The sequence below is a fragment of the Grus americana genome, chromosome 5, assembly GCF_028858705.1.
Source record: "Grus americana isolate bGruAme1 chromosome 5, bGruAme1.mat, whole genome shotgun sequence".
NCBI classification, from domain to species: Eukaryota; Metazoa; Chordata; class Aves; order Gruiformes; family Gruidae; genus Grus; species Grus americana.
In genome coordinates, this window is record NC_072856.1 from 10,548,445 (window position 1) to 10,574,700 (window position 26,256).

The following is a 26,256-nucleotide window of genomic DNA, read 5'->3' on the forward strand; positions in this document are numbered from 1 at the left end:
TCCTTCTTACCATGGTTTATGACCTGTCAATCTGAGCAAAAGATCGTGCAAAAATGCAGGAATTGTATGGCTGACTAGAATCCAATATTGACCCAAGAGGGGGTTGGATTGTAAGCTAAAGTTAGGGTGCCTTACTGCACCTTCTAACGGATTTATCTTGAAATTCAAGTTAATGTAGTATCCTGTAGGAAAAAATAAGGATCAACATACTTTGAATATTTATTATTCAAGAACAAACATCACTTGCTAGATCTTGTAATTCTGTTCACCTTGACTACTCAAAGCCCCAAACTATCCAACAAAAACATCCTCATTTTTGCTATTAAGTTCAAAGTCACTTTGAATTCAAGGACCTGTTCTCAGGAAAAAAAGGCTGAGTTTTAGTCACAAAGCATTCAGGGAAAGAAAAAAAATTAATCAATATACATTATGGTGTAAGCATAGCTTTTTTTAAAAGCCAGAGGAACAGACAAGACAGAGCTAGTCACCATTACCTTGGGCTTCTTCCAGTAATCCTGAGGTAGATATCATACAGGAATGCTGGGGCCTTATGGCTTACAGCAATCCAGTAATGATATAAAAGGTGATTGGAAGTTAGATTTACATTGGGCCGTCTGAAGGCCTGCTCGAGAGGATTCCTCTTGAAAGTAGAAATTACATGGTATTCTGAGAAAGAAAAGTTGTGTGACAGCTTTGATAATAACCATATGAAATTGAATGGTTTTCAAAGTACATTACAGTGTACAATATTTACTTCAGTATGTTATTTCAGTAGCCACTCTAACTCTTCTACAATCCACAGAAACTAAACCAAAGTCATACGCTTTTAAGCTAAAATACCGTTAAACTGGTTCTTCTTATAATCAAGAGGTCTTATGCCTTCACCTTCAGAATCATATTTTATTGTAGCTTCTCTCTTTCTGTTCCTCTTCCCTATCTTAGAAGTTGTTGACTTCACAATTCACAGCAATTTCAGTTTATATAGCATATAACGCTATTTAAACAGTCATCCATATTTCATGAAGAAGACTATTCTAATCTCTTGTGTGAAGAATAATCTAAAAACAGACTGAGGACATTGCATGCATCTGAAGTGCATTTCAAATTACATTTTTTAAACAACTTATCCATAAGCATTAGCAAAAAAGCGATTAGGATGGGACTCCATGAGAAACTCCTGCTGACACCAGAAAATTCTGTACATAACAGATATGGAGGATCAGTGTCCTAAAAAGTCACTTTGAAATTCGCCTCATCTTTGTAATCACCTCTTGTAACCTTCTGCTGCTGTTATAGACAGTGTTTAAATGCCCCGTTTCAAATTGGGATATAAATGAAGTCAGCAATTTTCCAAGTTTGGCTGAAGCGATAAGGTTTATAAATACAGATACATACAAAATAGGCAAAAGCAAGGAAAAAGCATGAAGAAAGTAGTCAAGAGAAATAAAATAAAGTATTTAAGTGAAAGAAAAAAAAAAATAATCTGAGCTTAAGAACTCCATTTCTAAAAAACTGAAATCTAAACCAGCTTTACCATGCCAGTCAGCTTGTATTGCTATTTATAATAAAAACTATCACAAAGCTTTTGGCATGTCGGTTACATTCTAGTCAGGGTATCTAAGAGTTGAAAATAGGTGGCCACGCTCTCTTAAAGATTACTTTGCCCTGTACATGAATAGTTGAACTCTCACGTAGCTACCTGAAGGTTAAAAAAGCCACCTCAACCAACAATTAACTTAAGCCAAACACAATAAAGAGCTACACAAGTACAAAACTATTATCATACCTCTCAATTATGCAGATGTACAAAACATCTAGTTGTGGGCTGTTTATTGATATGTATTTACTAAAGTTGGCATTAAACCTAACATCACTACTGCTCCTCTGAGCAATGGTTTTCTCTGCACACTACCCACACTCTGAAGATTAGGTCATGGCAGCAGCAAACGGAAAAATCAGATCTCCCATAGTTTAAGTCATAACAGAATTAAAAAAAAACAAACCAAGAACAAAATGAAACAGTGATAATGCTACAAGGGGAGAGAATTACCAATGGAAGATAATGAAAAACGCACAATACATTGCAAAATTGAGAGGTACGGCTATTATACTGGTTTCAACAATAAAAATGCAATGTGACCTACTGATTATAGCCTGTGCTTTTATTATTTGACTGTATTTTTCTATTAAAGCTTATGAAAAAAAGAAACATAGCATACCAACTTCACCCCAGTGGAAAGGATTGGTGCCACCTGTGGTACAGTTATATACCATGACATTTCTTGGTCTGGGGGGAAAAAAAACAGACAAAAGAACAAGTTAGAAGACAAACAATCTTTTAAAGACACAGACAGGAGACATATCTAAAGTTATCCTTTCTCTCAACAGCATCATTTACATAAGCAGAAAGCATCAGTCCTGTGCTAAGATTTTTTTGCTTCCTATATCATCTTCCAGTATTTTTCTCCTTTAACTATCATATTTCTTTTCTTTCAGAGAAGGCATCATGTACATTACTATAGATTGTATTGATTACACCAAGGCCCAGGAAAGAATTTTCAGGCACAGCTTGTACAATAGTATCAGTAGGTGATGTCTTCCTCTTTGGCATAAGGAAGTTACACTTTGAGGGACTAACACTGTTAAAACCTTAGATTACTTTGCCTTGGGGAAAGAGCCGGATACTGATTAGAAGTTCAACAGAAGACTGATTCATTAAAATACACAATATCATTTCAAAATATTTGGTGCTCTCTATTATCATCTGTTTTACCTATTAACTCCAGAATACCAGGCTGCAGCCAGTGTCGTATTGACAACAACATCTACTGGTACAAGATCTGCTACTGCATTGTTGGAAGCTCTCATTGTTCGAAGAATTCCTTTTCCTGCCTTAAAGAACAAAACAACAACAGAGACAGAAGATCCACCAGTAAAACATATGAAGCTTTGTTGCCTTCCAAAGAGAGGGGAAAAAAAATTAAGTTTATTCATTACTTACAGCAATGAAGAGACCACTAGGTCCATTGAAGTTGTCAATCCATCCCTATTATGAACAGGGGGGGAGGGAAAGGATTTGGTTAGAGTATGCTGAAGTCAGCAGTTTCAAGTGAAAGTTTCAGAAGTTTCTACAAGTGTAAGGGATGGAGGAAAAAGAGGATAAAGAGGAGAAAGATATTAATTTCCATGTCTCTAAATGAAGTTCTTCCATAAGTAAATCTGGTGATGTAAAAAGTTGCTATGACTCAGACAATAGACCTACCCTAGATTCACTGGTACTTCAAAGTGAGATGCTAGTTTCTCTATTTCTTAGTGAATAAACTGGAGACCACTGTCTGTATGTTTATGTTGAAAGTATTCAAGTTTACAAGTATTTTTAGACTGGAAAACAGATAAGCAGTTTTGCTATTGATTATTAGTTTTTTCATTTTTCAAACAGAAGACATTCTTCCTCATCTTTAATGACAGTATTCAGACACTATATACTTATTGGTTTGACATGTACATGTCAAAAGGTATGCAAAGTCAATTACATGGATTTTAAGAGCTTGAGACAAATTCTGTCTCGAACTGGAGAAGCTACTCCAACACCAGTCTCCTGTACAGAAGGAAGCATATATACTATATATCAATATAGCATACAGTAATAAAACTTATGCTATCCCCTGCAAAGCTTACAGGTTTGACTAAAAGAAGTAGAGCAAACACATCTTTATGTCCTGCAGTCCCCAGTTTTCTTAGTCATTCTTTGCAGCTACTGACATACCAAAGCATCTTGAAGAGGGTAAAACAGGTGAAGATACACAGAATCATGAAGTAAAAAGGTAACCATTAATTTCACGTGTTAAATAGTATCTCCCATTGTGATAGAAGTGTATTATTCTATGATTAGAAATAATTTACCCCTAAATTTCCCACATAAGAATACTGTATTTGGCAGCTTTCGTATTAGAGTTGTTATCCAGAAGCAACCAAGCCACAACTTCATTGTATAAAAGATTTTCCTCTATGAAGGTCACTAGATAAACAGGCTGTCAGTATGTACTACAGTTTACAAGCAAGGTGGTCAAGTGAAAACTCAATGACTTACAGGAAAAGGCTCCTTCCAGCTAGCACCAACAATAGATGGTCTTATAATGGCTGTGTTTAATTTTGCACCTTCTTGTTGTACTATATATTCAGCTAAGGCTTTTGTATATGTGTAAGTATTAGGTCTGTCGCCTATTAGTTTAGGAGTAATATCATTTACTAGGCCATCATCCATCCACCTAAAGAAACAAAATAAGAGGCAAGTGTAAATTACTGCATGCTGCTTCTGTGAGGGGGGCAAAAGCAATACATAAAAAGGATAACCAGATAAATAAAAAACACTTCTGAAAGTAAAATTAAAATCCAATCTCTTCTTCAAAACATCACCCAAGTAAAAAAAAAAAGCCCTCAAAAAACCCAACCAACCAATAACCCAACACCAAAGCATTAGCATTCCCCTAGAAGCTGCATCAGCACTGAGGAACAAGAAATTCTGTGAAGAAATTTAGGCAACAATTAAAAACTCAGTTCTGTATTTCATGTTTCTGCAACACCCTGCTATCTAAGCTAGTAGACTTTAAATCTCAGATTGATTTTCAGAATTTAACACCAACTCCCACTGAAGTTAGCATGTCAGATACAATTTCCAGCTGTTTAAAGTAGAAAGAAGTAAAACATTTCCATAAGCATTTGCATATCAAGCAATAAATGTCTGCTGACAGCTTATACTGTGCTTAACTTTAAAACCACACAGCCTCCTACAATACTATGCATCAAAATATAAGCAAAAACCCCTGACTCAAACTGAAGGCCAATGCCAGAGGCCAGGGGGAAAATCAAGTTTAATAAAGCCTGCCTATTACTCATTTTGATCATACACTACTATTTAAACTTAAAGGTGGCAACTGCATATGTAGAACCCTTCTGAAAAGGGAACTTAAGAATGTTATATTTGAAATCCTACGGCAGTAGTACACTTAGGCTAGCTTGTTTACGGACATTACTACCAGCTTAAAGAAGACTGTTTATAATGACTTCATGCTCATTTTGTTTCAAATTAAACCATAAAACCTAAACATTTGACAGTAAATGCCAAGAACAAAAAACCCACAAAAAAACAACAAAACACTTTCATCAGAACATGTGCCCAGTTCCAAAAGTGATTTGGAACTATACCATAAATATACTTTCTATAGTACACCATATGAGCTTCATTAAATATTAAATATTTTGTTTTGTTGTTAAGGTTACCATGATTTTTTTCTTCCTTTAAAGAAAAAGGAATACAGACCAAAATGAAAACAAGTTTCTCAGTAAAAGACGAGGGTTACACCTTTAGTGTTCATTGAAAGAAGTATACTGCTACTTGCTTTTTTCCCCCCCAAGTAATTCATTTATTACACACCAACTATAGAGCAAGTAGTATATTCCTTTACTTCTATCAACTAAGTTCTCAAACATGAAGTGCAGACACAGCAAGTTAGTCTTTGGGACACAGGTACACTGCTCCTCAGTTAGCATTAAGTGATCTAGAAAGTGATGCCACTGGAAAGGAGTCCCAGCTGCATTACGAGCATCACCTCCACATTTGTGGCCTTAAGCAATCCTACACCTCTGAAGCAAACTGGGTCACCATATTTCTTCCCTTAATTTAGTGAAGTCTTGCAATTTCATCTTGCTTCCCAATTCATTCAGCAGTTTGTATTCAAAATTTTAACAACCTTCAGTGATAGCACACAAGCACAACAGAAGTGTGCTTGTAACTATTGCTACTTTGGTGCTCTCCACTTCAAAATAGGACTTGGATTTTATTTGCCTTAGTCACCCCAACATCTTAGCCACATAAATGGAATTTAGCCAACACTTATTTTTATTCACCAATGTTCTCTTACAATCAAAGCTGACATGCATCAGACTGCCTTCATGACATGAATTGTGCTGGGAAGAGGAGTAGAAAAGCCCAGAAGGCGACGCAAATTTATGTGTCTCAGCTGTTGGCTAGAGACATCACCCTTGTGTAAGTTTACAAAAGCCTTCCCTCATTGCCATGAATTCTAAAATACATACAGCCGTCCAAACCCAAACCAAGCAGTTTGAAGAGATAAAACAAAAATACAACTATTTCAGAATATCTCGTTTGAAAGTGTACTTAAAGTTAGCATTATTAAAAAAGGTTGGCTCAACATGCATTCTAAGTAGTAGTTCATTTGTTCTTAATGTTGGTGCTTTTCCATCTATAACAACAAATCAAAGAAGATATTTTAATTTATTATTTTTAGTTTCATACTTCTCTTACAAAGGGTGATATTTAGTATGACAGGGAAGAAAGGAGAGACTGATTTAGAGATGACATCATTTATTACATTACACTTGACTTATCCCATATTTGCTACCCATTTCAGACTGGGTTTGACAGCTACTAAATAAGACCTCAGGACAGGTAATATCCACAGAAAATAAACTATAGGATGAGTAATTTTTCCCCCAGTAATGCCCAATTCAAGACTAAAAAGCTATAGAAACAGATTTTTAATGTTTGCATGCTGAATACTTAACAGAACTACTTCTACAGTTGTGTTTCAGAGCAGTTAAATATTAGTACTACAGTATCTCAGACTGATCTTGCTGTGGCATTTAGGTGGATGTACCGGAGGCTGCTGTTAAAGGGGGCTGTCTTGTTTTTATCCCTTTCCTTCACAATGCCAGTGCTAGCATACTTGTAACAGCACAGCTTTTTTATTTTTAATAGCTCCTGATTCAGCTCATCATACAGCTGAAAAACTGCTACTCTCGGCATATAGGAGGCATCACGAATAGGTATGAGCATCCCCATCCTTCAGTACTACTCCACACCAAGCTCAGCTGAAAGGGACCATAAAACCTTAGCCCAGCTCCTTCACAAAGGAGGGAAGTATCAGCCACACCATCAGACTTAAAGGACAGCATAAGCTAATTTCTTCTTCTTTCAGGTTCCTAACCATTTTTTGGTACTTAATTACTAGAAAGCAAATGGTTACAGATTATTGAAGTAGCTTCCTAAAACATAACACATACTCGAGAGAATCTATCAGTTTCTTGGGATCAACAGGAGGTGGATAAACTATTTCCTCAATCTGTTTTCGATTGCAATATGCATAGGCAGTCGAAACGTGCATGAACACTTCCAGATTCTTCATTTGCTGTGCCAAGAAGAGGAGCTGTTGTGTGGCAGTTACGTTTAACTGAACAGCATCTCTGTTGATTAAACAGAAATTAGATTAGCAGAAAGCAAAACAAAAACAAGCAAAAAGAAATAACTAGGCAATTCACTCCTACATGCCTCAGTGATGTGTATATGAAGTATTCTTAAACACCCCACCCTCCCCAAAAAAGCATCATAGACAGTGTCCTAACTTTCTGCTTCAAATAACATGCTGCAGTCTTAATCTAGAACATCTCTCAACATCCAGGAAAATTTTCCTAAGTTTTACCCTGTTCTTATTGTCATCCTTATGCTCCACTACTAGAGTGGGAAAGTCAGCGTACCTTTGATCTCCTCAAGCTAAATTCCAACCCTACATTTTTAACACAATGTGAAGAAAATAATGCAACGTTAACACCTAGCTGCCACGAGATGTGTGTCAGTTTTAACAGCATCTCTGAACTTCCTAGTTCGAGCTGAGTTAGATCAACAACTCAGAAGGCTCAGAGGGCTAGTAAGTTGGAGATTAGCATATTCAAAGTCAAAGGAAGGAGTTCATAATCAGAGCTGTACACACCATTTTAAGATATAGAAGTGTATAGCAAATACACATTAGGAAAAGTTACAAAATAAGCCCACGTATTTTGCTTTCTTGACTTTATTCCTACCACTTGGCCTCAAGCCAAGTATTTTGAACTTTACATTAGTTACTCCTGTTAAATATCTGATGAAAGTTGCTTTAGGTAGTCTTCAGATTGGTAAGGTTCCTCTGACCATTTGGGCATATATGTTGGGAAATAGTTGAGGCCAGAGCACCTCAAAAATGCTCACATTTTCTATTTTGCTAAATAACATACTGGGCCCACCAAAGTGGAAACTGGGTTTTGTTCCAAGAACCCATTTCATTGGTCTTTCAAATTGTTTTAAAGTCCCTCCCTGGGCTTCTGTCAGGTTGACAGTTCTTTAACATTTCAAGACCATGAAACAGTGATCAACATGGGCTATCTTATGACATTTCAGGATACAGTATAACATTCTTAGAGAAGGAGTGCCAACTTTTGTAACAACTCAAGAAAAATCTGAGTTGAAAAATCTGAGTTGAGAAGTGTTTATCTCCGAGATTGCTTTACTCCTCCTGCCCTCCTGCCACTCCTTCCTCCTCAGGGGGAGGACTCCTCACACTCTTTCCCTGCTCCAGCGTGGGGTCTCTCTCACAGCATGGGATCTCTCTCAGGAGAGACAGTCCTCCATGAACTTTTCCAATGTGAGTCCTTCCCACAGGCTGCAGTTCTTCACAAACTGCTCCAGCATGGGTCCCTTCCACAGGGTGCAGTCCTTCAGGAACAGACTGCTCCAGCATGGGTCCCCCATGGGGTCACAAGTCCTGCCAGCAAACCTGCTTCAGCATGGGCTCCTATCTCCATGGGTCTACAGGTCCTGCCGGAGCCTGCTCCTGCTTGGGCTCTCCACGGGGGTCACAGCTTCCTTCAGGCATCTGCCTGCCCTGGCATGGGATCCTCCACGGGCTGCAGGTGGATATCTGCTCCACCATGGACCGCCACAGGCTGCAGGGGGACAGCCTGCCTCACCATGGTCTTCTCCACAGGCTGCAGGGGAATCTCTGCTCCAGCACCTGGAGCACCTCCTCCCCCTCCTCCTTCACTGACCTTGGTGTCTGCAGAGTTGTTCCTCTCATATTCTCACTCCTCTCTGGCTGCAGTTTCACCTGGTGTTTTTTCTCATCTTAAATGCGTTATCACAGAGGTGCTACCACCATTTGCAGATCAGCTTGGCCTTGGCCAGCAGCAGCTCTGTCTTGGAGCCGGCTGGCATTGGCTCTATCAGACACAGGGGAAGCTTCTAGCTGCTTCTCACAGAAGCCACCCCTGTAGCTCCCCCACTACCAAAAGCTTACCGTGCAAACCCAATACATTGGCCAAGCACACAAACATCAGAGTACATGAAGTAGCCCGAAGGCTGAGTATTTGCAAGATTGTGCAGACACCTGAATTGCCCCTTCCCTTTGAGTACCATTGGTTTACCAGACCATAGTAAAGAGAATTTCAGACTTACCTTAGTGTTTCATTGAATCTGACTGTAGCAGCACAATGAAATATAATATTAATGCATTCTATAAGTTTTTCCTTGGTTGGTTCACTAAGGTCCAGTTCAGGCTGTGTAAGTTCACTTGTAATTACTATTATTTTTGCTCTGAAGTCTGGCTGCTCATCTCTCAACCTGTCAAAGAGCTGTCAAAAAACCAGGACTAAATATTCAAACTAATAGCCAGGGAAGACAGGACACGTTTCATTTAAGTGAAGAAAAACCCCACATTTTCTGCCTATACACAGTTATACCTCCTTACTTCAAGATCATCAGTTAGAAAAGTGTTAGAAATATTACAACATGTTACTGACTTCCCATGAACATATCCAGCAATGAAGTTGTGCACACTTTATCCCATACAGTGAAAGCAGTATTGCATGTGTTGTATAGAAGGCAGTAAGACTTCAATTTGTACTTACTTTTCTTTTTAAAATATTCATCCCTATCCTTAAAACCAGATCTTTCAATATCAGAGGAAAGAAGGAATGGTCTCTATTAGACACCAAGACTCAAAAAAATTTTAAGTAGCAGTCTAAATACTGTAATCTCTTTTATTTCAGCAGAAGGAAAGGGAAAAAAAGTCTGCTCACTTCCCAAGTTTGATAATAACTATTCAAGTTCTTGTGGGCTTGCACAAGTCATGCTGGTTTTCAGGTTTAGAAAGCTTTCATCAAGCTTTAAAAATCTGCAGTGATTCAAGAAATGCTATCCTGGAATTATGCCAGTTTTGAGGAACTTCCAGGTTAAAAAAAAAATCTGGAACTTCCAGGTTAAAAAAAAAAATTGTTTCTCTAACTAGTTAAAAGAAAAAGGCAGATTAAAGGCTGCGTACCATGTTAGAACATCTGATCAAGTCCTTTCAAATTGGTGTTCAACCATTCTCACTGAAAAAAAAATCTCACCCATACTATATTCCATCATATATTCTCATAATTAACTAAGTTCTAACCATGTTGCTTAATGCACACAGATAATGCATCTTTTTTGCTCAGGAAAACTTGAATACTAATGAGTTCAAATTAGTACTGTGAGAATAAAACACACTTGAAAGTTTCACCAGAGCAGACCTCTCTTCTTAATTTTACAGGGGCCAGTATCTTAGCAAGTTCTTCAACCCAAGTAAATCAAAACATGTTAAAACCACAGTAGTACTTTTTCTTCGCATCCAAGCATGCGGGTCTACTTAATGCAATAGTTAAAATGACATTTCCTTACAGAAGTAAGAGAAGTCAAGTCATTTTCAACAATAAATTAAGTCACCTAAAGGTGCAGTTTCATGACTCTTAATGGAATATAAGTTTGTACTGTTACCAAACAGATTGGTCCCTCTCCTAACTTCTTCATTTCTGTGTTGCTTCTCCTGCAATAGCAATACCAAGTAGCCCGATGGCTGTGTGGGCATACGAGCTTGCTAGTCCAGCTGAAAAAATAGGGGTTTTTTGTAAATATTTTTTTAGCTCAACTGTGAGGTAATGCAGCTCACTGTGTGGCCACCTGAAGTAGTAGTAATGCTGCAGTGAGAACATGGGACATTTCCAGTGACAGAGATCTTGAACTGACTTCCCAAACATGAAACTTCACCTTAAAGGACAAATCTGCCAAGACAGCATTTAAAGCCTCTGCAATTCTTAGTTCACACAGTACAGCAAAAGGTGTTTAACTAAGGGCAGGAAGCCCTCTGTCATTTTGAAAATAAACCTGCCATGTTTTCAGTTGGAATGATGGTGCCTGCCTCCAGGGAACTGAAGCAACTATCTTTTAACCATATTAATGTTTGGTACGCATTATAATAGAAAAGTGGTCCCATGGACAAGCACTTAAAGAACCGGTTTGGTACTTCCAGTTTGCACGTTACATCTGTTCTGCTCCTTTTCACATCCATAGCCATATATTACTCCTACATACCTCATACTAGCACTGACACCAGCACAAAGAGGAACAAAAAGAAACACCTAGAGGACATGCAATACATATGGCAAATTAACAGATTAATTAGCTATCTGAAGTCCAAAGGAAGTAGAAACCTCAACATTTGCAGTTCAATTTATTTTAATTACCACATTTACCCATTTAGATTTTAAACACTTCAAGAAATGGAATGTCCAAGCATCTGTAGAACATTTAATGAGCCCATCCAAGTTGTGAAAAATTACTGTCAGGGCCCTTACAACCAGGCAACTTCAGACAACATATTCTATTAAAAGTTTTCATAGTCTTTTGGAGGAGTCTTGATTACATTAATGCCAGTTAAACAATACCCTTTCAATCTAATTTGTCCCACCACACAATTAAGACAGAACAAATATCTGGCCCTATCTATGTCTCTGCACAGAAGTGCAACACCATCCCTTTATGTTCTCACTCTAGGGACTAAGTCCTGCTTATTAGGACTTATCACCTGTTGTGAACCTGTTCCAGCAGTAAGTACTCACCAAGACTCATAAAACATATCAGATTATGCCAACTCCTGCTGAGATAACAGACTATAAGCAGAAGACTTAGACTCAAATTTAAGTCTTTTACAACACATGAGTTTCCCAAAAAGCTATACTGAGGCTTAAGTCTTACTGAAATTTAAGTCAGCCCGTGCTACTACTACTCTCCCCCCTGCATGAATATTCCCCATTTTTAATTTGGGCAATCATGTATACAAAAAGGAGACTGAGAAACTTTCCCTTCTCAACTCAGAGCTTAGCCTGGAGATCTTTTCCATGTTTCAGGGAGTGACGAACTCCAGGTTTTATGTAGAAAGAATTTGCGACTTGATTTTAAGACAGAATCCCACTGTAACTCATTCTGCTGCATTCTATAACATTGCACAGGACTGCAAGCAGATGCTTTTGAGTAGTGAGCTGCAGTTTTGACATGGTTACAGAAAATAGTTTTCTAGGGACACAGTCATCCTCATGTTTGCTCTAATCTTAACTAGAGACACAGAAATTCATTGCCTTACTTTAAACAACTTATCCCTCCTCGTCTAAATGCATTCATACTTTCTTACTGACTCCCTTTAAGCACCTTCAAGCACACACTTTGTAAAGACTACGTTGCGCGTCAACATATTTCCTAAGCCTGAAAAATTAAACTGTCAACTCCCTTGTCCTGTAAGAGAAAGGCCTGGTTAGAAATAAACTCTGCTTTAGCAAAGTTCATGCTAGAAATCTCTCCCCTTCCCGTTCATCCTTCTCATCATAAATGGGATGCTCTGTATATGACGATGGGCAACACTGATGGATGGGTCTGCATGTAGTAAGAACGCCCAGCCCAGCTCACCAGAATATTAAAGTAATGAGTCCTTTCAGGAGGAAAGTACCCCATCCAGCATGCACACAGAATCTTTTCTACGGTCTCTTTGATACTTCCACAGCACAGAATTTCAGTGCCTTTCCTTTGTTGTCACAAGTTTATAGTAATCTGTGTAACTAACAAAAAGCCATAATAGACTCTTAAGACAAACATTTCTGTTCACAAGCATAAGCTATTTAAACAACCTGTTAGATTACATATTCTCACTTACTAGTAGAGCAAATAGGGCATTCAAGAAAAAGCAAGTACTAAGCCTTATGTTACAGAAAAGAAAATAAGGCACAAGGAGAAGAGTGACTTGCTCAAGATCTAAAGGGACTCAATTCCATCTTACAGCTCCCAGTCCACACTGCCTCTTGCACTTGATTATACATTCTCACGACAAGTTTTAACTCAGCTGTTGTACTTCTCAATTCTGCATTACAGTTGAACATTCTCCTCCTGAACTAAATACAGTATAATTTTCTAATACTGGTTTTAGCTAAACACTAAAAGCTGAAAACTAGCCATAGAAGCACAACCAGGTCTTGGATTTTATATTTGTTAGAATGAAAAACATTTAACAACAATGTTTTGCTTTAGACAAACCAAAAAGTTGTTCCAAAAAATCAAATGAGAACACTACAAAGAAGGACAGAAATGTACTTTGTGAGCGTATGACACATACCTTACAGCTGGTAATTTCTTCTATTCGTGCTTCAGGTGTCTGCCCTGCTTTGTGTCTTACCAATACATACACTGCTTTCACTTTAGGACAAGATCTGAGCAGCTTTTCCAGAAGCACTTTTCCCATGAAGCCTGTAGCTCCTGTCAGGAGGACGTTCTTTCCTTCATAGTATTCAGGGATGGAAACCATTATGACCTTAACAAAAGTTAAAGACAAAAGTATATTAAAGAACTTCTAGGAGTTCAGATTTGCAGAAGATCTAAATAAAAGGCACAGATGCAAACTTTCAACCTCATACCTGAAAGAAGTGCCTAAAAGCCTTTTTTTTTTTTTTAACCTATAACCAGTACTTAAAGATGTCTTTTTTCACCACATTCCAAAATAGTCCCACGGTATCACTATGGTCATCCCAGATCTTCTTGTAAGCTGCTCCTGTTAACACTGTCTTAAAGAATTAGACACCCAATCAGTTCAGTAAAATAGCTCAACTTTAGTCTATTTTTATTTCTATGTGCATGGTCCTTCATACTCTAAGTGGCTGCTCCATGTAAATTAAAAGGTCATAACATTAAAATATAATCACAAGTAGGTACTTCAAATACACTGACAGAAGACAGGGACCCAGTCAACTGCCATTTGCTGGCCCTGCTATTTCACCTGTGTCAGCAAAGTCCCCTGTCAACATTAGGCTGGGCCTTCCTACAAACATTGCTAGGCCAAAGAGAAGGTATAGTTAGTTTCTTGGTATGAGACTTGCTGGTTTTACATTGACTACAAAAAAATCTCGGAGTTTCCACATGTTTCCAACCTTTTAATCAAGTTCCACCCCTCCCCCCCAAATAAACGATTAGAATTCCCACACAAACTAAAGATTTGAGTTAGCCACAAATATGCCTCCTAATGAAATGAAGGGCAAGGGATTGTTACTGAAATCCAGCACAAAGCTCAAAAAAAGTGTTGTAGGTTTTGCTTAAGCTAGGAAGTTAACTATGAGAATTATTATTTCTTTCCTCTCTGTTAATCAACCATTTGGAGATTATGTCTAATTTTAGATACTGGAAACTGAAAGACTTTCTAAGGACAAATATACTTTTCTTTTTTTACATTAATGTGGTCCATGGACCATGACCTTTGTGACCTTTAGAAGTCAACCTGTGCCTCAGGCTAACTTCAAACCATTCTGTTCAGTTCGATACACCAACATCTCTACTGTAACCCTTCAACAACTTTTACTGTAGATGATTGTAGCATATGAATACACTTCCACTATGTTGTACCAATCTTTCTAATTAGACATATAAAAGTAACAAGCTAATGTAGTGAAAGTCTAATAATAGTCTCCTATAGCAGATCCACACACAAATGATTACAACCAAAACACTACCAAAAGAGACAGATTCCATAAAACCATGGTACTAAAAAACCCAACACAAATGGGTTTCCTTAAACACAGATGGAGAGTGTTTGTTATGCAAGTAAGAATTACAACACTGAATACCTAAACAGGATGAGAGCCTTTCTATCACCCAAGAATAAAGGAATGCAACTTCTAAATATGTTTAGTTCTAGCAGGTTACTGCAAGCAGGTACTTACCAGGAAATACCCATGAGATGTTGTATGTTAGGAGTGAACAACAACAGGCTTAATTTGCACTTGTTGCCTGAAAAGTAAGTATTTTTGGAACACTTGTCCTCATCTCAGGTACCTGCCACATTAAAGGTATTGTTCTGTGCTTTTCACATATCATGACAAAGCCTCTGAACAAGCTCTGAATGATTACTTGCCAGAAATGAGTTATCACCCGCACAAGCCCCAGTTTCAGCAGTCTGGGTACAAAGTCTTATGTTTTGTTGTCCAACACTCCAAAACTTACTTTGACTCCCTTCTTTGACAACGTTAGCTCCTGCATTTATTAGCAAAGCATCAAAAAACCTAATGGTGGGATACAGTAGCAAGTTTAGAACAGAACGAGCGCTACTATTTCCATTGGCCACAGTACATCATCCAAAATTGTTTCTTTGAAGGTTGTTGAAACTTAATGAGGTGGACAGAAGGAAAAAGTTACTTACATTAAACCACTTTTGCCACATACTTAAAGAGATTTTAATGCAAATTTCAAAGCACACCTCCTACAATAAAGTATGGGGAACAAGATACAGCACGCTTATGAGTCATTTTTTCCTGTTCAATGTAAGATACAAGCCTGTGTTCACTGTGGCTCTTGGAAGTCACAGTTAAGGCTCTCTACTATTCAAGTATGTCCTTCCCATAGCTTTTGTTTTCCTGGTCTTTACATATACCATTCGACTCCATTTCCTCCTAAAAATCTGCACGCTTGCTCCCACATACAGGGTAAGACTTCTATTCCCTCAAAGAGAGAAGAAAAAAACTCATGCAACCATTACCGCACCAATTGTCACCAAGCTTCAGTTTTGTTATGGTTCCTACATAGTCTTGTTACTAATTTACCTACCTAGCCATAATTCACATCTTTTACCTCTTAAGACTCTATGACAGTACTTTAATATCACTATTTCACTTGCCCTTCCTCAAAGGAAGGCTTACTACTACTTGTGACATAATGCCATATGCTCCCTCAGTCTGCAAACCTCTTCACATGGGCGCAGTCTTTAGCTATGTAAACACAGGAACACCCAGTACATGGGCTACAGTTCAACACCTCTTTCTAAAAGCTAAAACAATGAAAAAAGTCATGCTGCCAGTGGAAATATCTGTATTGGTACAGTCCAGCTTTTTAGCTAACTGAAAAAAACTGACAATATTTAGGGTCATATGATGCAAAGAAAACTAGAAGCCAGAATAGATCAAAGTTTCCTGCCTCAGCTATTTCTGACTATATTCCTTTGAGTATGAGGTTGACATCAGATCAAAAATAATTATATTATTCTCCTGAAAGTCTTACAGAATACCAGATCTACAAAACACCAAGATCCAAAGCTATGATTAAGTATAACGATAAAGTGGGTTCACTTAAACCCACAAACATACATACTCACATTGACACTTGAGAGGCAGCAACATCTCTATGTTTGCAGTCTGATTTTTTAATATTATTATGTAAGGATCGAGAGAATTGTTTCCTTCAAGAAACTCTCAACACCCTCTCTCTCTACCCTGCTCTCTGACAACCAGCCTCTGGTAGACTTTATTTATAGCAATTTTTCACATTAAATTTGTCTTCTTCTTCCATTTCTTTAGAAGATTCCAGCTAGAAAACAGAATTAGTGACCTTTTCAGAAGTACACATTGATGCCAGAGTTACAGCAATAAATACAGGGACTGTGAGGGACCTGCCTAGAAGCACCAAATTTGAATTAAGTGTAAAAAAACATGTATGGAATCTAGGTGTGAATGAAGAAAGTCTGAAATCAGTAGCCTATGTTTTAACCTTTCTTTCTAGTAGGGCATCTCAGCCACAGGAACGGGAAAGAATGTTCCCATTCTCCACCTACCTTTCCCTGCCTTCTCTGAGAATGCATCTCTACATGCCAGTTAGCAAAGCACTGTTGGCAACTCCTAACTTCAAGCTCAGAAGGGACTTCTCACAGGTAGAATATGTTACCTTTTAAAGTTCTTCATGACAGCAAATTACTGAAGAACTACATCATAATTTTGTTTTAAAAAAAACCCCAAACATTTCAGAAATAGATGTCATTACCAGTGGAAATTTCGTTTGACCTCTAACACATAACAGGATGGAGTATGTCCAGAAAAAGATACCTACCTTGCAAGACAATATAGCAAAATCAAATTTTGCATTTTAAGGTTGATACTTAAGTGTCAGCAACCGTTTTATCTAGTTTTAAAGTACAACTTGTTGCATGTTTGCAATAGCTGAATTGTAGCTATTAACCAGCAATACATATTTTCACCAGTTATCCAATGACTTGTTAACAGCTACCTCTTCAAACGCACAGATACTCCTATCAAACACAAAATTGTTGAATGCACACTTGTGTGTGTGAAAGACACATGAAAATCTGGAATATCTGAATTCCTGTATCTTAGCTACTTTTTTTGAGCTAATAAATAATAACAGTCAAGAAAAGAAATCTGACAGTTGTAAAGGATTCTTGCCCTAGAACAGGGATGATCAAAATTACCAGATGACTTGTAGGAATAAACAGCCTTTGGTAGAGGAAGCTTCTGTTAAGCTGCTACAGAAAAACTGATGCTAGGATACTTCTGAATGCACAGGTACAGGGCTAAACCAACAGTGACACTCTGAAGATACTGCTTATTTGAAAGGTGCTGTCCTTTGATAAATTAAGAGCTCCTAAGCACTTTAGTAAAACAAACAAACAAAACCACCACCGAAACCAAAAAACAACCCACACTCTAGGATCCTAGCCAACATTCCCCATCTTGTAAAAAAAATTCTAGTGTCCAGTGCTGAGCAAGTGCTATTATGGAGCACACAACAGTAGCTCTGTTTGCCTTCAAAGCCACAGCAGCAATATTTAACTCATTGCTTCAAACGGAGGTCTCTGACTCTCAAAACAGGGACAATTCTGTTTTTAACAGGAAAAAGATCAATTCTCAGATTTGTCCAAACACAGATCAAGAAGCTTGAAGGTTTGCTTTCCAAGTACCAGGAAAGCCTGCTGCAGTTCCACTGAATGTTTAAATGCTAAATCCAATAACTAGAAAGCATATGTATGTATGTCCTTGTTAAGAGATTAAATGGTCCGGTTTTTAGTCTATCGCTGATGAACATTAGGTCAACAACATGCTCCCTCCAAATTCAATCATATTGAGATTATCACTCACAGGAAATAGAAAAAATACACATTTCCCAACCTCTCAAGTGTTAGCAACAAGCCTCAAAGTTCTGCAAAACAGCCTCAAAAACTAATTTTCCCCTTTCCCTCCAACAGCTTGAACTTAGTACTAGCAGCAGTACAACAGAAAAAGGTCTAAAAGTAAGGTGGAAGAAACATTTATGTATATTCAGGAGATTAAGTCCATCTAGATAAAGCTGAATGCACCAAGTTTGTTGGGGGGTTTTTTGTTTGGGGTTTTTTTTTTTTTTTTTTTTTTTAAACACTACATACACATGCATCCACACCAGACAAAATTCATTACAGAAGCCCCTCATATAGCACTTCAATTGCCACACTGCAAGGACACTATAGCAAGTCAAAAAAAAAAAAAAATCTAAGAACTAGAGATATTGGAGAGATTCAGGCAACAAAGGAAGTAATATTTAACTCATCTAAACAAGGTTACTGCCAGAAAGACAAGCCTGGGTCATATCATGGTATCATGCCTCATTCCATTTGGTGCCTTGTTTCCACAAAAGTAAATCAATGAACGCTATCAGCAGAATGTCCACATTTTCAACAACCACAAGGGTCAATGATCTGCCCTATTTGGATAATACCTATCCAGCATATCTCCAAATGATGATAGTTTGTCTTTGCAGTTCAAGGTTATATCCATTGAGAAACCTTATCTGTGACAGATACTGTTTGAAAAGATGAGTAGAGACTGAAACAACGGAACAGAGTATTTCCTGTTGTAAACTGCTCTTGGTGTAAGTCAACCTTAAAGCATACCTATTCCAAACTTCACTATCACGTGGAAAATTTGTGATTCTTCCCACAGCTAGCAGAAACACAGGCTTATCCGCGTTTTAAACTTCATCAACATTCTTATCTACCCTCTGCAAGGTCATTTTCTTTAGTAGCTGTAAGCCACACTCCCCTGCAGGATAAACCTGTCAAGAAAATTAACACATCTCCAGGAGCTGGAAAACACATTCCCATGTTTGGAAGCTAATTAGACCAACCAAATTTTAGAGAACTATCAAAATGCGCTCACCAGTTTAACATGGCTAGTCTTTGCCTTTAATGCCCAGTAGTATACCAGACAAATCACTGGAGTGGATTCAGGGTAATTGTAAGTTCCCTCATGTATACCAACATGCCTTTATTGATGATCTCTACAAACTAAATCAATCTGAAAGATTATACCTAAGTCATTACAACTGCAGTGTAAATGCCAACAGAAGACCCAAAACTATGTGTGGAACATGGCAAACTTGTGGCTGGCACTCAGTATACTAGAAAAGGTCTGAAAAACAACAATAGACATTTCAAACTAGTTATATTCTTCAATCTTGAAGATGTTCAAAGAGACTAACCTACTACCAATGAAGAAATTTGTCTATTTTACATCATTTATCTATTGAAACACCTACCAGGTAAAGTAATTAATATACTTGAGTCAAAGCTTACATAACAAAGTGTTCACAAATAAAGTAGACTTGCTTTTAAAAAAAATTTTCCTTTACTATCCCTTTATAATTAGGTTATAAGTTGATGTTTTTCTGAACTGTTTTCTGTTTGAGCTTAGTCTTCAAGTGCATGTTGAAGGAAAAAAAAAAAATCTCTTTTGGTATAATTAACCTCATCTCTTCAAGTTGCACAGAAGGCATAGATCAGTCCAGAAATTAAGCTATTACGGTAAAGCACATACCACATAAGAACATTTGCTATACTCTATCTCCAGTTCATGTGGAAACATGTTCAATACATCCAGAGAGCTTTCAAACAAGTTTTAGGAAAACAAGAGGCAGGCAGATTCAAGATTCACTGAGCAGGATCATAGTTCCAGATCATTTTATCTAAGTTAATTAGAAATCTACATTAGAAATCTCACTTGTGCTTCTGGTTACAAAAGGACTACAAGATAAAGCCTCACTGTTTATCAAGATAGTTGCATAAATCATGGCTCTTGAGTTAACCCTGAAAGGAGAACAAAACCTTTCTGAAGAACCTACATACAACACAATAAGGGGAGTAACACTCACAGCTGACTGCTACATAAACTGCTGAAGCTACAAGATCACTCAATTCTTATTCATTTCATTACGAAAATAAGCCAAAGGCATCAATTTAGCCTTCATAAGAGTATTTAAATATCCAGTGCAGGTTATCACCAGGAAAAATCAGCAGCAGGATTATTGCTGAAGATGTTACTGTGATACTGTTATTTTACTGGGAGGGGATATGGAGGGAGGTTTACAGTTCTTAAGTAGTTCGGAAAAAAACCCAAACAAACACGTAGAGGGAAGGGGGTGGAGGGGAAACAAACAACATTCAAGTGGCTCATCATTTCGAGTAGTTTCACAGGTAAGAGACAAATACAGGTAATTAAAACCCAGATTCACATTTGTCATACTGATCAGACAGGACAAAGGTAACTACTCAAAAACTGTACCTGCAATTACATACTGTTCAAAACATCAGAAGGACAAGACTAAGCCATCTGAGCTAGTCATTTACTAGAATTGCCTTGGCATGTATGATTAAATTTATTAACAAAGCATTTACAATCAGAATACTTCATCAAGAACAAAAACCCCACATCTTATTCCTCCCTCGTTTTAAATTATACATATTATTATGGAGTTAGAAGGCTTGAGTCACATTTTACAACAGACATTACACAATTAATTTGAAATCCTAGGAACCAAGACTTCCAGGCTCCTTCCATACTTTCCCATACCTTTTACAATTGAAAAAGAAATCCAAAAGGATCAACCTTGCTGATCCTCTCAGCTCCTCTCAAAAAAGGCTTACGGGGGAAGAAAAAAACCAACTCCCCTCCCCCCACCAAAAAAACCCCATAAAGCATTATTTGCCAGATACATGTGAATGTTTAGTACTAATTCACTAACTCTACCTCTGCAAGAAAATCCTCAAATGCCCTTGATCATATTTCACCAAATCCTGACTTCTAGTGCCTTTACAGTAAATAGTAAATACTACACCCATAGTAAACATATTCAAAGCTGACAGACAGCTGTAAAAAGTTAAGATTTTGAACTCTTCATTAAAGTTACAGTCAAGTCCTCCACATCTGTAACCAAGAACTTAATTCCTTAATATTTACGTGAGCCATTTCAAAATACTTCATGCAAAACCACAGTCAAACAGTAGAATGTCTTAACATGGTGCAATTCAATGGTTTTCCAATCCAGATCAATAAAGGTATTTCCTCTCCCATTATGTTCCTGCAGAAATTCCCAGTAATTCTGAAACCGAAAAATAACTCATTTACCTGACAACTGTTCAATCAAGTTGTATTTGAAGCCTAAATCACCTTCTTTAAAAAAAAAAAAAACCCACACCACCAAAATAAAAGTTTACCAATACATGTAGAACAAAACCCTGTCAAAAATTCGAAGTTTTCTTACCTTTAAAAATAGCTTAAACACATACATAGTTTAAGCAAGTTCTAGTAACAGATTGCATACCTGTCCTACAAACAGGACAAATAAGAGTCCTGTTTAAAAGACCATTTAAACAGGACACATCAAGCCTCTGTCTTCCTTTTCAGGAGAGAGGTATTTACTCTGCTTCTGTGGCTGATACTGATCTCATAGATGCTTAGGGCTCACTAATGGCTGTGTTATTTGGATTTATCCATTGTGCCTCTTGCACAAGAAGCCCTACAAATTTACAAACATCAAGCTGAACAGTGACATGGAAAGGCTGGCATGATGTAGTGAATATATAGCTACCAACACCAAATAGCAGCTTAAGCAAGATCTGCTAAGCATAGTCTTTCTACCCACACTTAAAGGAAGAAAGTAATAGGGTACATCAATGGAGTCACACACTCTTTCAGAAAGTTTAGAAAAAGCTTAACAAAAGCAAAGAAGAGTTTTATAAAAAGGGCCTCACTATAAACCCCAGGTTGGAAACAGTCAGAAAAAAAAAATTAAATAGGAATACCTAGTCTATTCAGAGAGACTAATATTTGTTAGGACTGTTTGCCAACTTCCAAACTTTAAAAGCATTGAGGCAAAACAAAGCATAGCTGGAGGACTATAATAATGCCTGATTGCTGCAAGGCTCAAAATTAGCAACAGGGAGAAACACTATGGAAGTACATGAAGGTACTAACCATGCCCAGCCATTAAAGGATTACATGAGCTAAGTCCTCCACCTACAAAGTACCAAACTAACCAAGTACAAGTTTTGGTGATATTAGTTCCTTTTCATAAGTTTTTGTTTGCTTTAAGTTACCCAGCAGCTCTGCTTCCTGCAGACAAGTAACAAGCATACTGTACTGAACACAGACCCTCCTCAAACACTGAATATTTTGTGACAAAACCCCAAATATGTACACAAATCAAACATACAATTTCTGGCTGGAGAAGCTAACCAAATCTGAAATCACTGCAACAATACAGCTGTGTCTTCAACAACATCTAGTACATTTTTTAGCACTTGCTTAAGCTTTCCAAATGGCTGCATAACCATTTTAGTTTGTTATATATCCCTTTCAAGCACTGGAAGCATGGAGCTTGTGAGGAACTATGAGTTCCTACAAGAGCTAAAACTCAAACAGGAAGATGACAAAGGACCCTTTGCTTTATAGTAGTCAGGAGGTGATTCAGTTTGGCCTCTTAGCTCCTAAGAGGTTATACGGATGTACTGATTCTCCATTTGCAGGAGAAATGTTAATACAGGTATTTCAAGACATCTATTACTCCAACTTTAAAAGATGACTCTCTTAAGCAGAATCATAGCATACTGTCAGGAGCTACACTATACAACTCACTCTTATTGTTAACCTCTGCTCACATCTGGCTAGTAGATATCCTGTACATTTTCAAAGTCTGAGGAACACTAAGTATTGAATGAGGAGAAATCCTTTACTATTATAAAAGTTATAGTTTTGCTTCAATGCTAACTTTCTATTGACAAGTATCAGCTACTTAGGACGATCAAGATGTCAACAGGTTAAGGTTTTTTGTAACTATAGGAAGGAAAAGTGTTTATCATGTCCAAAACATGCCTCTACATTAGCCTGTCATGCTTAATGGAAAACAAATGCCCCACTGTGCTTTTACTGTTAAAATTATTGTCTCTAATAAAGCTTTGTTAGACCTGCAGTCCAGCATAAGGTAAATAAAGACAAAGTACTTGCAGTAAAGAGTTACTGACATAGATTTGCATATTAATTTATAGTTCTGCAGCAGCTAGGAGAAAAAAAAAAAAACCACACAAGTGCAAGGTCAATCTTTCATGCCCAGTTGTGGGAGATTTCAGGTGGAGAAAGTGCTAATTTTTAAGCCATCTATACTTGAGGGGAGGGTACAAAAACAGGATAGAAAAGCTGAAGAGTAGAGATTCTAGAAATATATGCCTAATACCATTATGTCAGCAATTTGGAGATTATCTATCTCAGCTACGAAGCACAGACGTGATACACAAATTGGGGAAGTTGGGGGTCAGTCAAGAAATTCTAGCCTGCTACTGTATTGATGGCTGTCACAGATAGTAAAACTCATACATACTCCACTTCTAGTTTAATTATTATTGAAACAGTTATTAAAATATCAAAAACTTTCAGTTGCTAAAGATGTGAAGTAGGTTAAACAAAATTAAAGGTTTCTATTTCCATGGGATTCAAGCTGGTTTCAATTATAAGTTTGCTACCAACCAGTATATGTCTGCAATTACCCAAACTTTAAACTTCACTCAAGAAAGTCTGCAGACCCACGTGGCTATTGCTCCACAAGGACTACGAGCCTCTACCCAGAGTCTGGGGCTGCTGCACACACCAAGAACTATCACAACTCTCGATCTACTATCTCCTGATGCACGGGCCCATTTTACTGGAACCCATGTTTGAAGAAATGGACCATTTCGGTTCTCTTCCACATACGTTCTTCTAAGCGGGAGAGAAACTTGAGACCTTTTCCTGTAAGACTATTCTTTGCACTACCCGCAACTACACGAGCTCCGAGAAAGAGGAACTATTGTGGCAGTACGGACGGAACTGGGGGAACCCGGAGCTGCCTCGCAGGAAGAGCCAGCGCGCCGCTGCTCTCAAGAGGCCCATCCAGCGACAGGAGGGCAGAGCAGACGGAGAGGTGGGCGGGCGAGGAAGAGCGCGGGGAGATGGGTGGTACCCTCCGACTCCGGGCCCAGCGGCAGGTGGAGCGGGCCGGAGCGGACTCTGGGGCTTTCGGCCTCACCCACGCGAGACGGCAGCCCGGCGGTGCTGAGAAAGCCGCCCGGAGAAGCGTTTAGGGTTCCCCCCTTTTCTAAGCATCGATCCCGGCAACCGAGCTCCTCCGCCTGTACAGTGCCTCCGGCCCGGCCGCCCGCCCGCCCCCACGACGCACCTCAGAGCTCCCCGTCCCCAACGCCTCCCTCCCTCCGCCCTCCCTCCTCAGCAGCCTCCCGGAAACGCGCGACGGCGGCCGGCTCCCTCCGCGCCCCCCTCACGGACCGCAGGAGAGGATGGAGCGGCTTAACCAGCGGCCCCTAGCCGCGCCGATTCTCCCCAACTTCCCGCCGCAGCTGAGGCGGCCGCTACCTGCTCCGGACGGCGTTCCCCGCCGAGCCTGGCTGCCCCACTCCCCACACTGTCCCCCGCTGCTCTGAGGGGCTCCAACAGCGGTCCTAAAAGAGCCGCTCCTGTTGGCCGTTGCGTACACGATACCCGCCCGCCGATTGGCTCCTGGCTCCGCCGCTCGGAGGGACGAGGACGCCGGGGGTTGGCGGCTTCCAGGAGCTCCACCCAGTGCCGCGGCTCGGCGGGTGGGGCCGCTCGGCGCGTGCGGGGGGCTCGAGGGGCGGGCGGGGTGGAGGGGCGGTTGTGACTCGCGCCCTCTCTTCAAGCCCGCGGGCGCCCCTCTCGCGCCCCGCTCCGCCGCGGCTGGGGACTCGCGCGCGCCCCCCGCTAACGGCCGCCATGCCGCCCGCCAGCGGCCCTGGCACCGCTCTGAGGGCGGCGTGGTAGGCGCCAAACCGTCCCCGCGGCGCCGTGACACTGGTTCCCCCGCTGTCCCCAGGCCTGTGCCGCGCCGCCTCCGGCCCAGCCGGAGGAGCTGCTCCATCGCAGCGTGGCGGCTCGTCGCTGTGCCCCCGCAGGCCGCCACCGGAGGAGCCCGCCCCGCCCGCTCGAGGCTCTGCCGCGCTTCACGCCACGCACGAGCAGAACGCGGGCCCATCGCACTGTCGCGTGGACGTACGCGTACGGCCGCTTTGTACGCCTGACACCCGAGAGAGAGACCCAGCAACTCGTCGCTCCTTACAGTGATTTCACTTGTTAAATTTCTAAAACTTCGGGTATTGAGATGCTAAGTCAATTTCGGTTGAAACCAGCCAAAAGGTCCAAAAAGCAATTGAGGCTTCAGAAAGCAACCATGGCCTCCATAAAAGCGAACACAGTTGTTAGGGGAGCTAGAGAACACCTGGGGCAGAGGTGGACCGTTCCCACTGAGCTGCCATTTCCACAGCAGCAACGCTGGAGAAATTTTTAGCAGCTTGCACCTACAAGCCAAGTGCCCAAGGACCCCCGTGCAGCATTCTATGTGCAACGTCAATATTTTCAGCATGTTATTGATACACATTTTATCTGTGCTACAAAAATCATTGCACTCCACTTGCCTCACCATTTGTTACCAAATACTGGTAGGCTACAAAGCAACATGCCATTATGCCATGCCCTGCCACCGTATGCCATTTGTTTCACAACTAAACATTGCACAGATGGACATGCATCAGATTAAAAAAAAAAATTAAACATTCAGAAGTTAGGAAACACCCTATATAAGCTTGCACAACCCATATTAATTCCGATTACTGTGCATATAAAGTATTATATGAGAACTGTAAACACAGTCTTTGCTTATGCAACTGCATGTTACTTTTTTTCAGAATGGCTTCTGCCTGATCCAGGCCATGAGAATGGGAGCTGTGCTCACATAATCCACAGCGATTCAATAATGTTTTTATCCTTATTGTTGGATGTGTACTCTCATGATTTGTCTAGTCCATACTAGTTAAACCTAGTACTTAAGTACTTCTTGACAGAGTACTTAGAATCACATAACTCTAAAGTCTTTATCATAACTGTCGTGGACAGTTTTTCAAAGACACTATTCCTCAGAAAATACTGAAGTGTTATCTGATC

The 26,256-nt window shown here is 39.5% G+C and overlaps 1 protein-coding gene across 1 annotated transcript in view; it reads right to left on the reverse strand.

Moving 5' to 3' along the window:
• FAR1 (fatty acyl-CoA reductase 1) overlaps positions 1–24,763 on the reverse strand; it is a 39,499-nt gene extending 14,736 nt beyond the window's left edge. Inside the window, exons 1-9 of the mRNA XM_054826829.1 lie at positions 24,655–24,763; positions 13,290–13,484; positions 9,284–9,459; positions 7,084–7,263; positions 4,091–4,268; positions 3,002–3,046; positions 2,774–2,892; positions 2,220–2,287; positions 495–666 (exon numbers count right to left, since the gene is read on the reverse strand). Of these exons, the coding sequence (XP_054682804.1) occupies positions 495–666; positions 2,220–2,287; positions 2,774–2,892; positions 3,002–3,046; positions 4,091–4,268; positions 7,084–7,263; positions 9,284–9,459; positions 13,290–13,478 (1,127 nt within the window). The 5' untranslated portion in view covers positions 13,479–13,484; positions 24,655–24,763. The remainder of the gene's footprint in view (positions 1–494; positions 667–2,219; positions 2,288–2,773; positions 2,893–3,001; positions 3,047–4,090; positions 4,269–7,083; positions 7,264–9,283; positions 9,460–13,289; positions 13,485–24,654) is intronic.
• Positions 24,764–26,256: the final 1,493 nt, after the last annotated feature.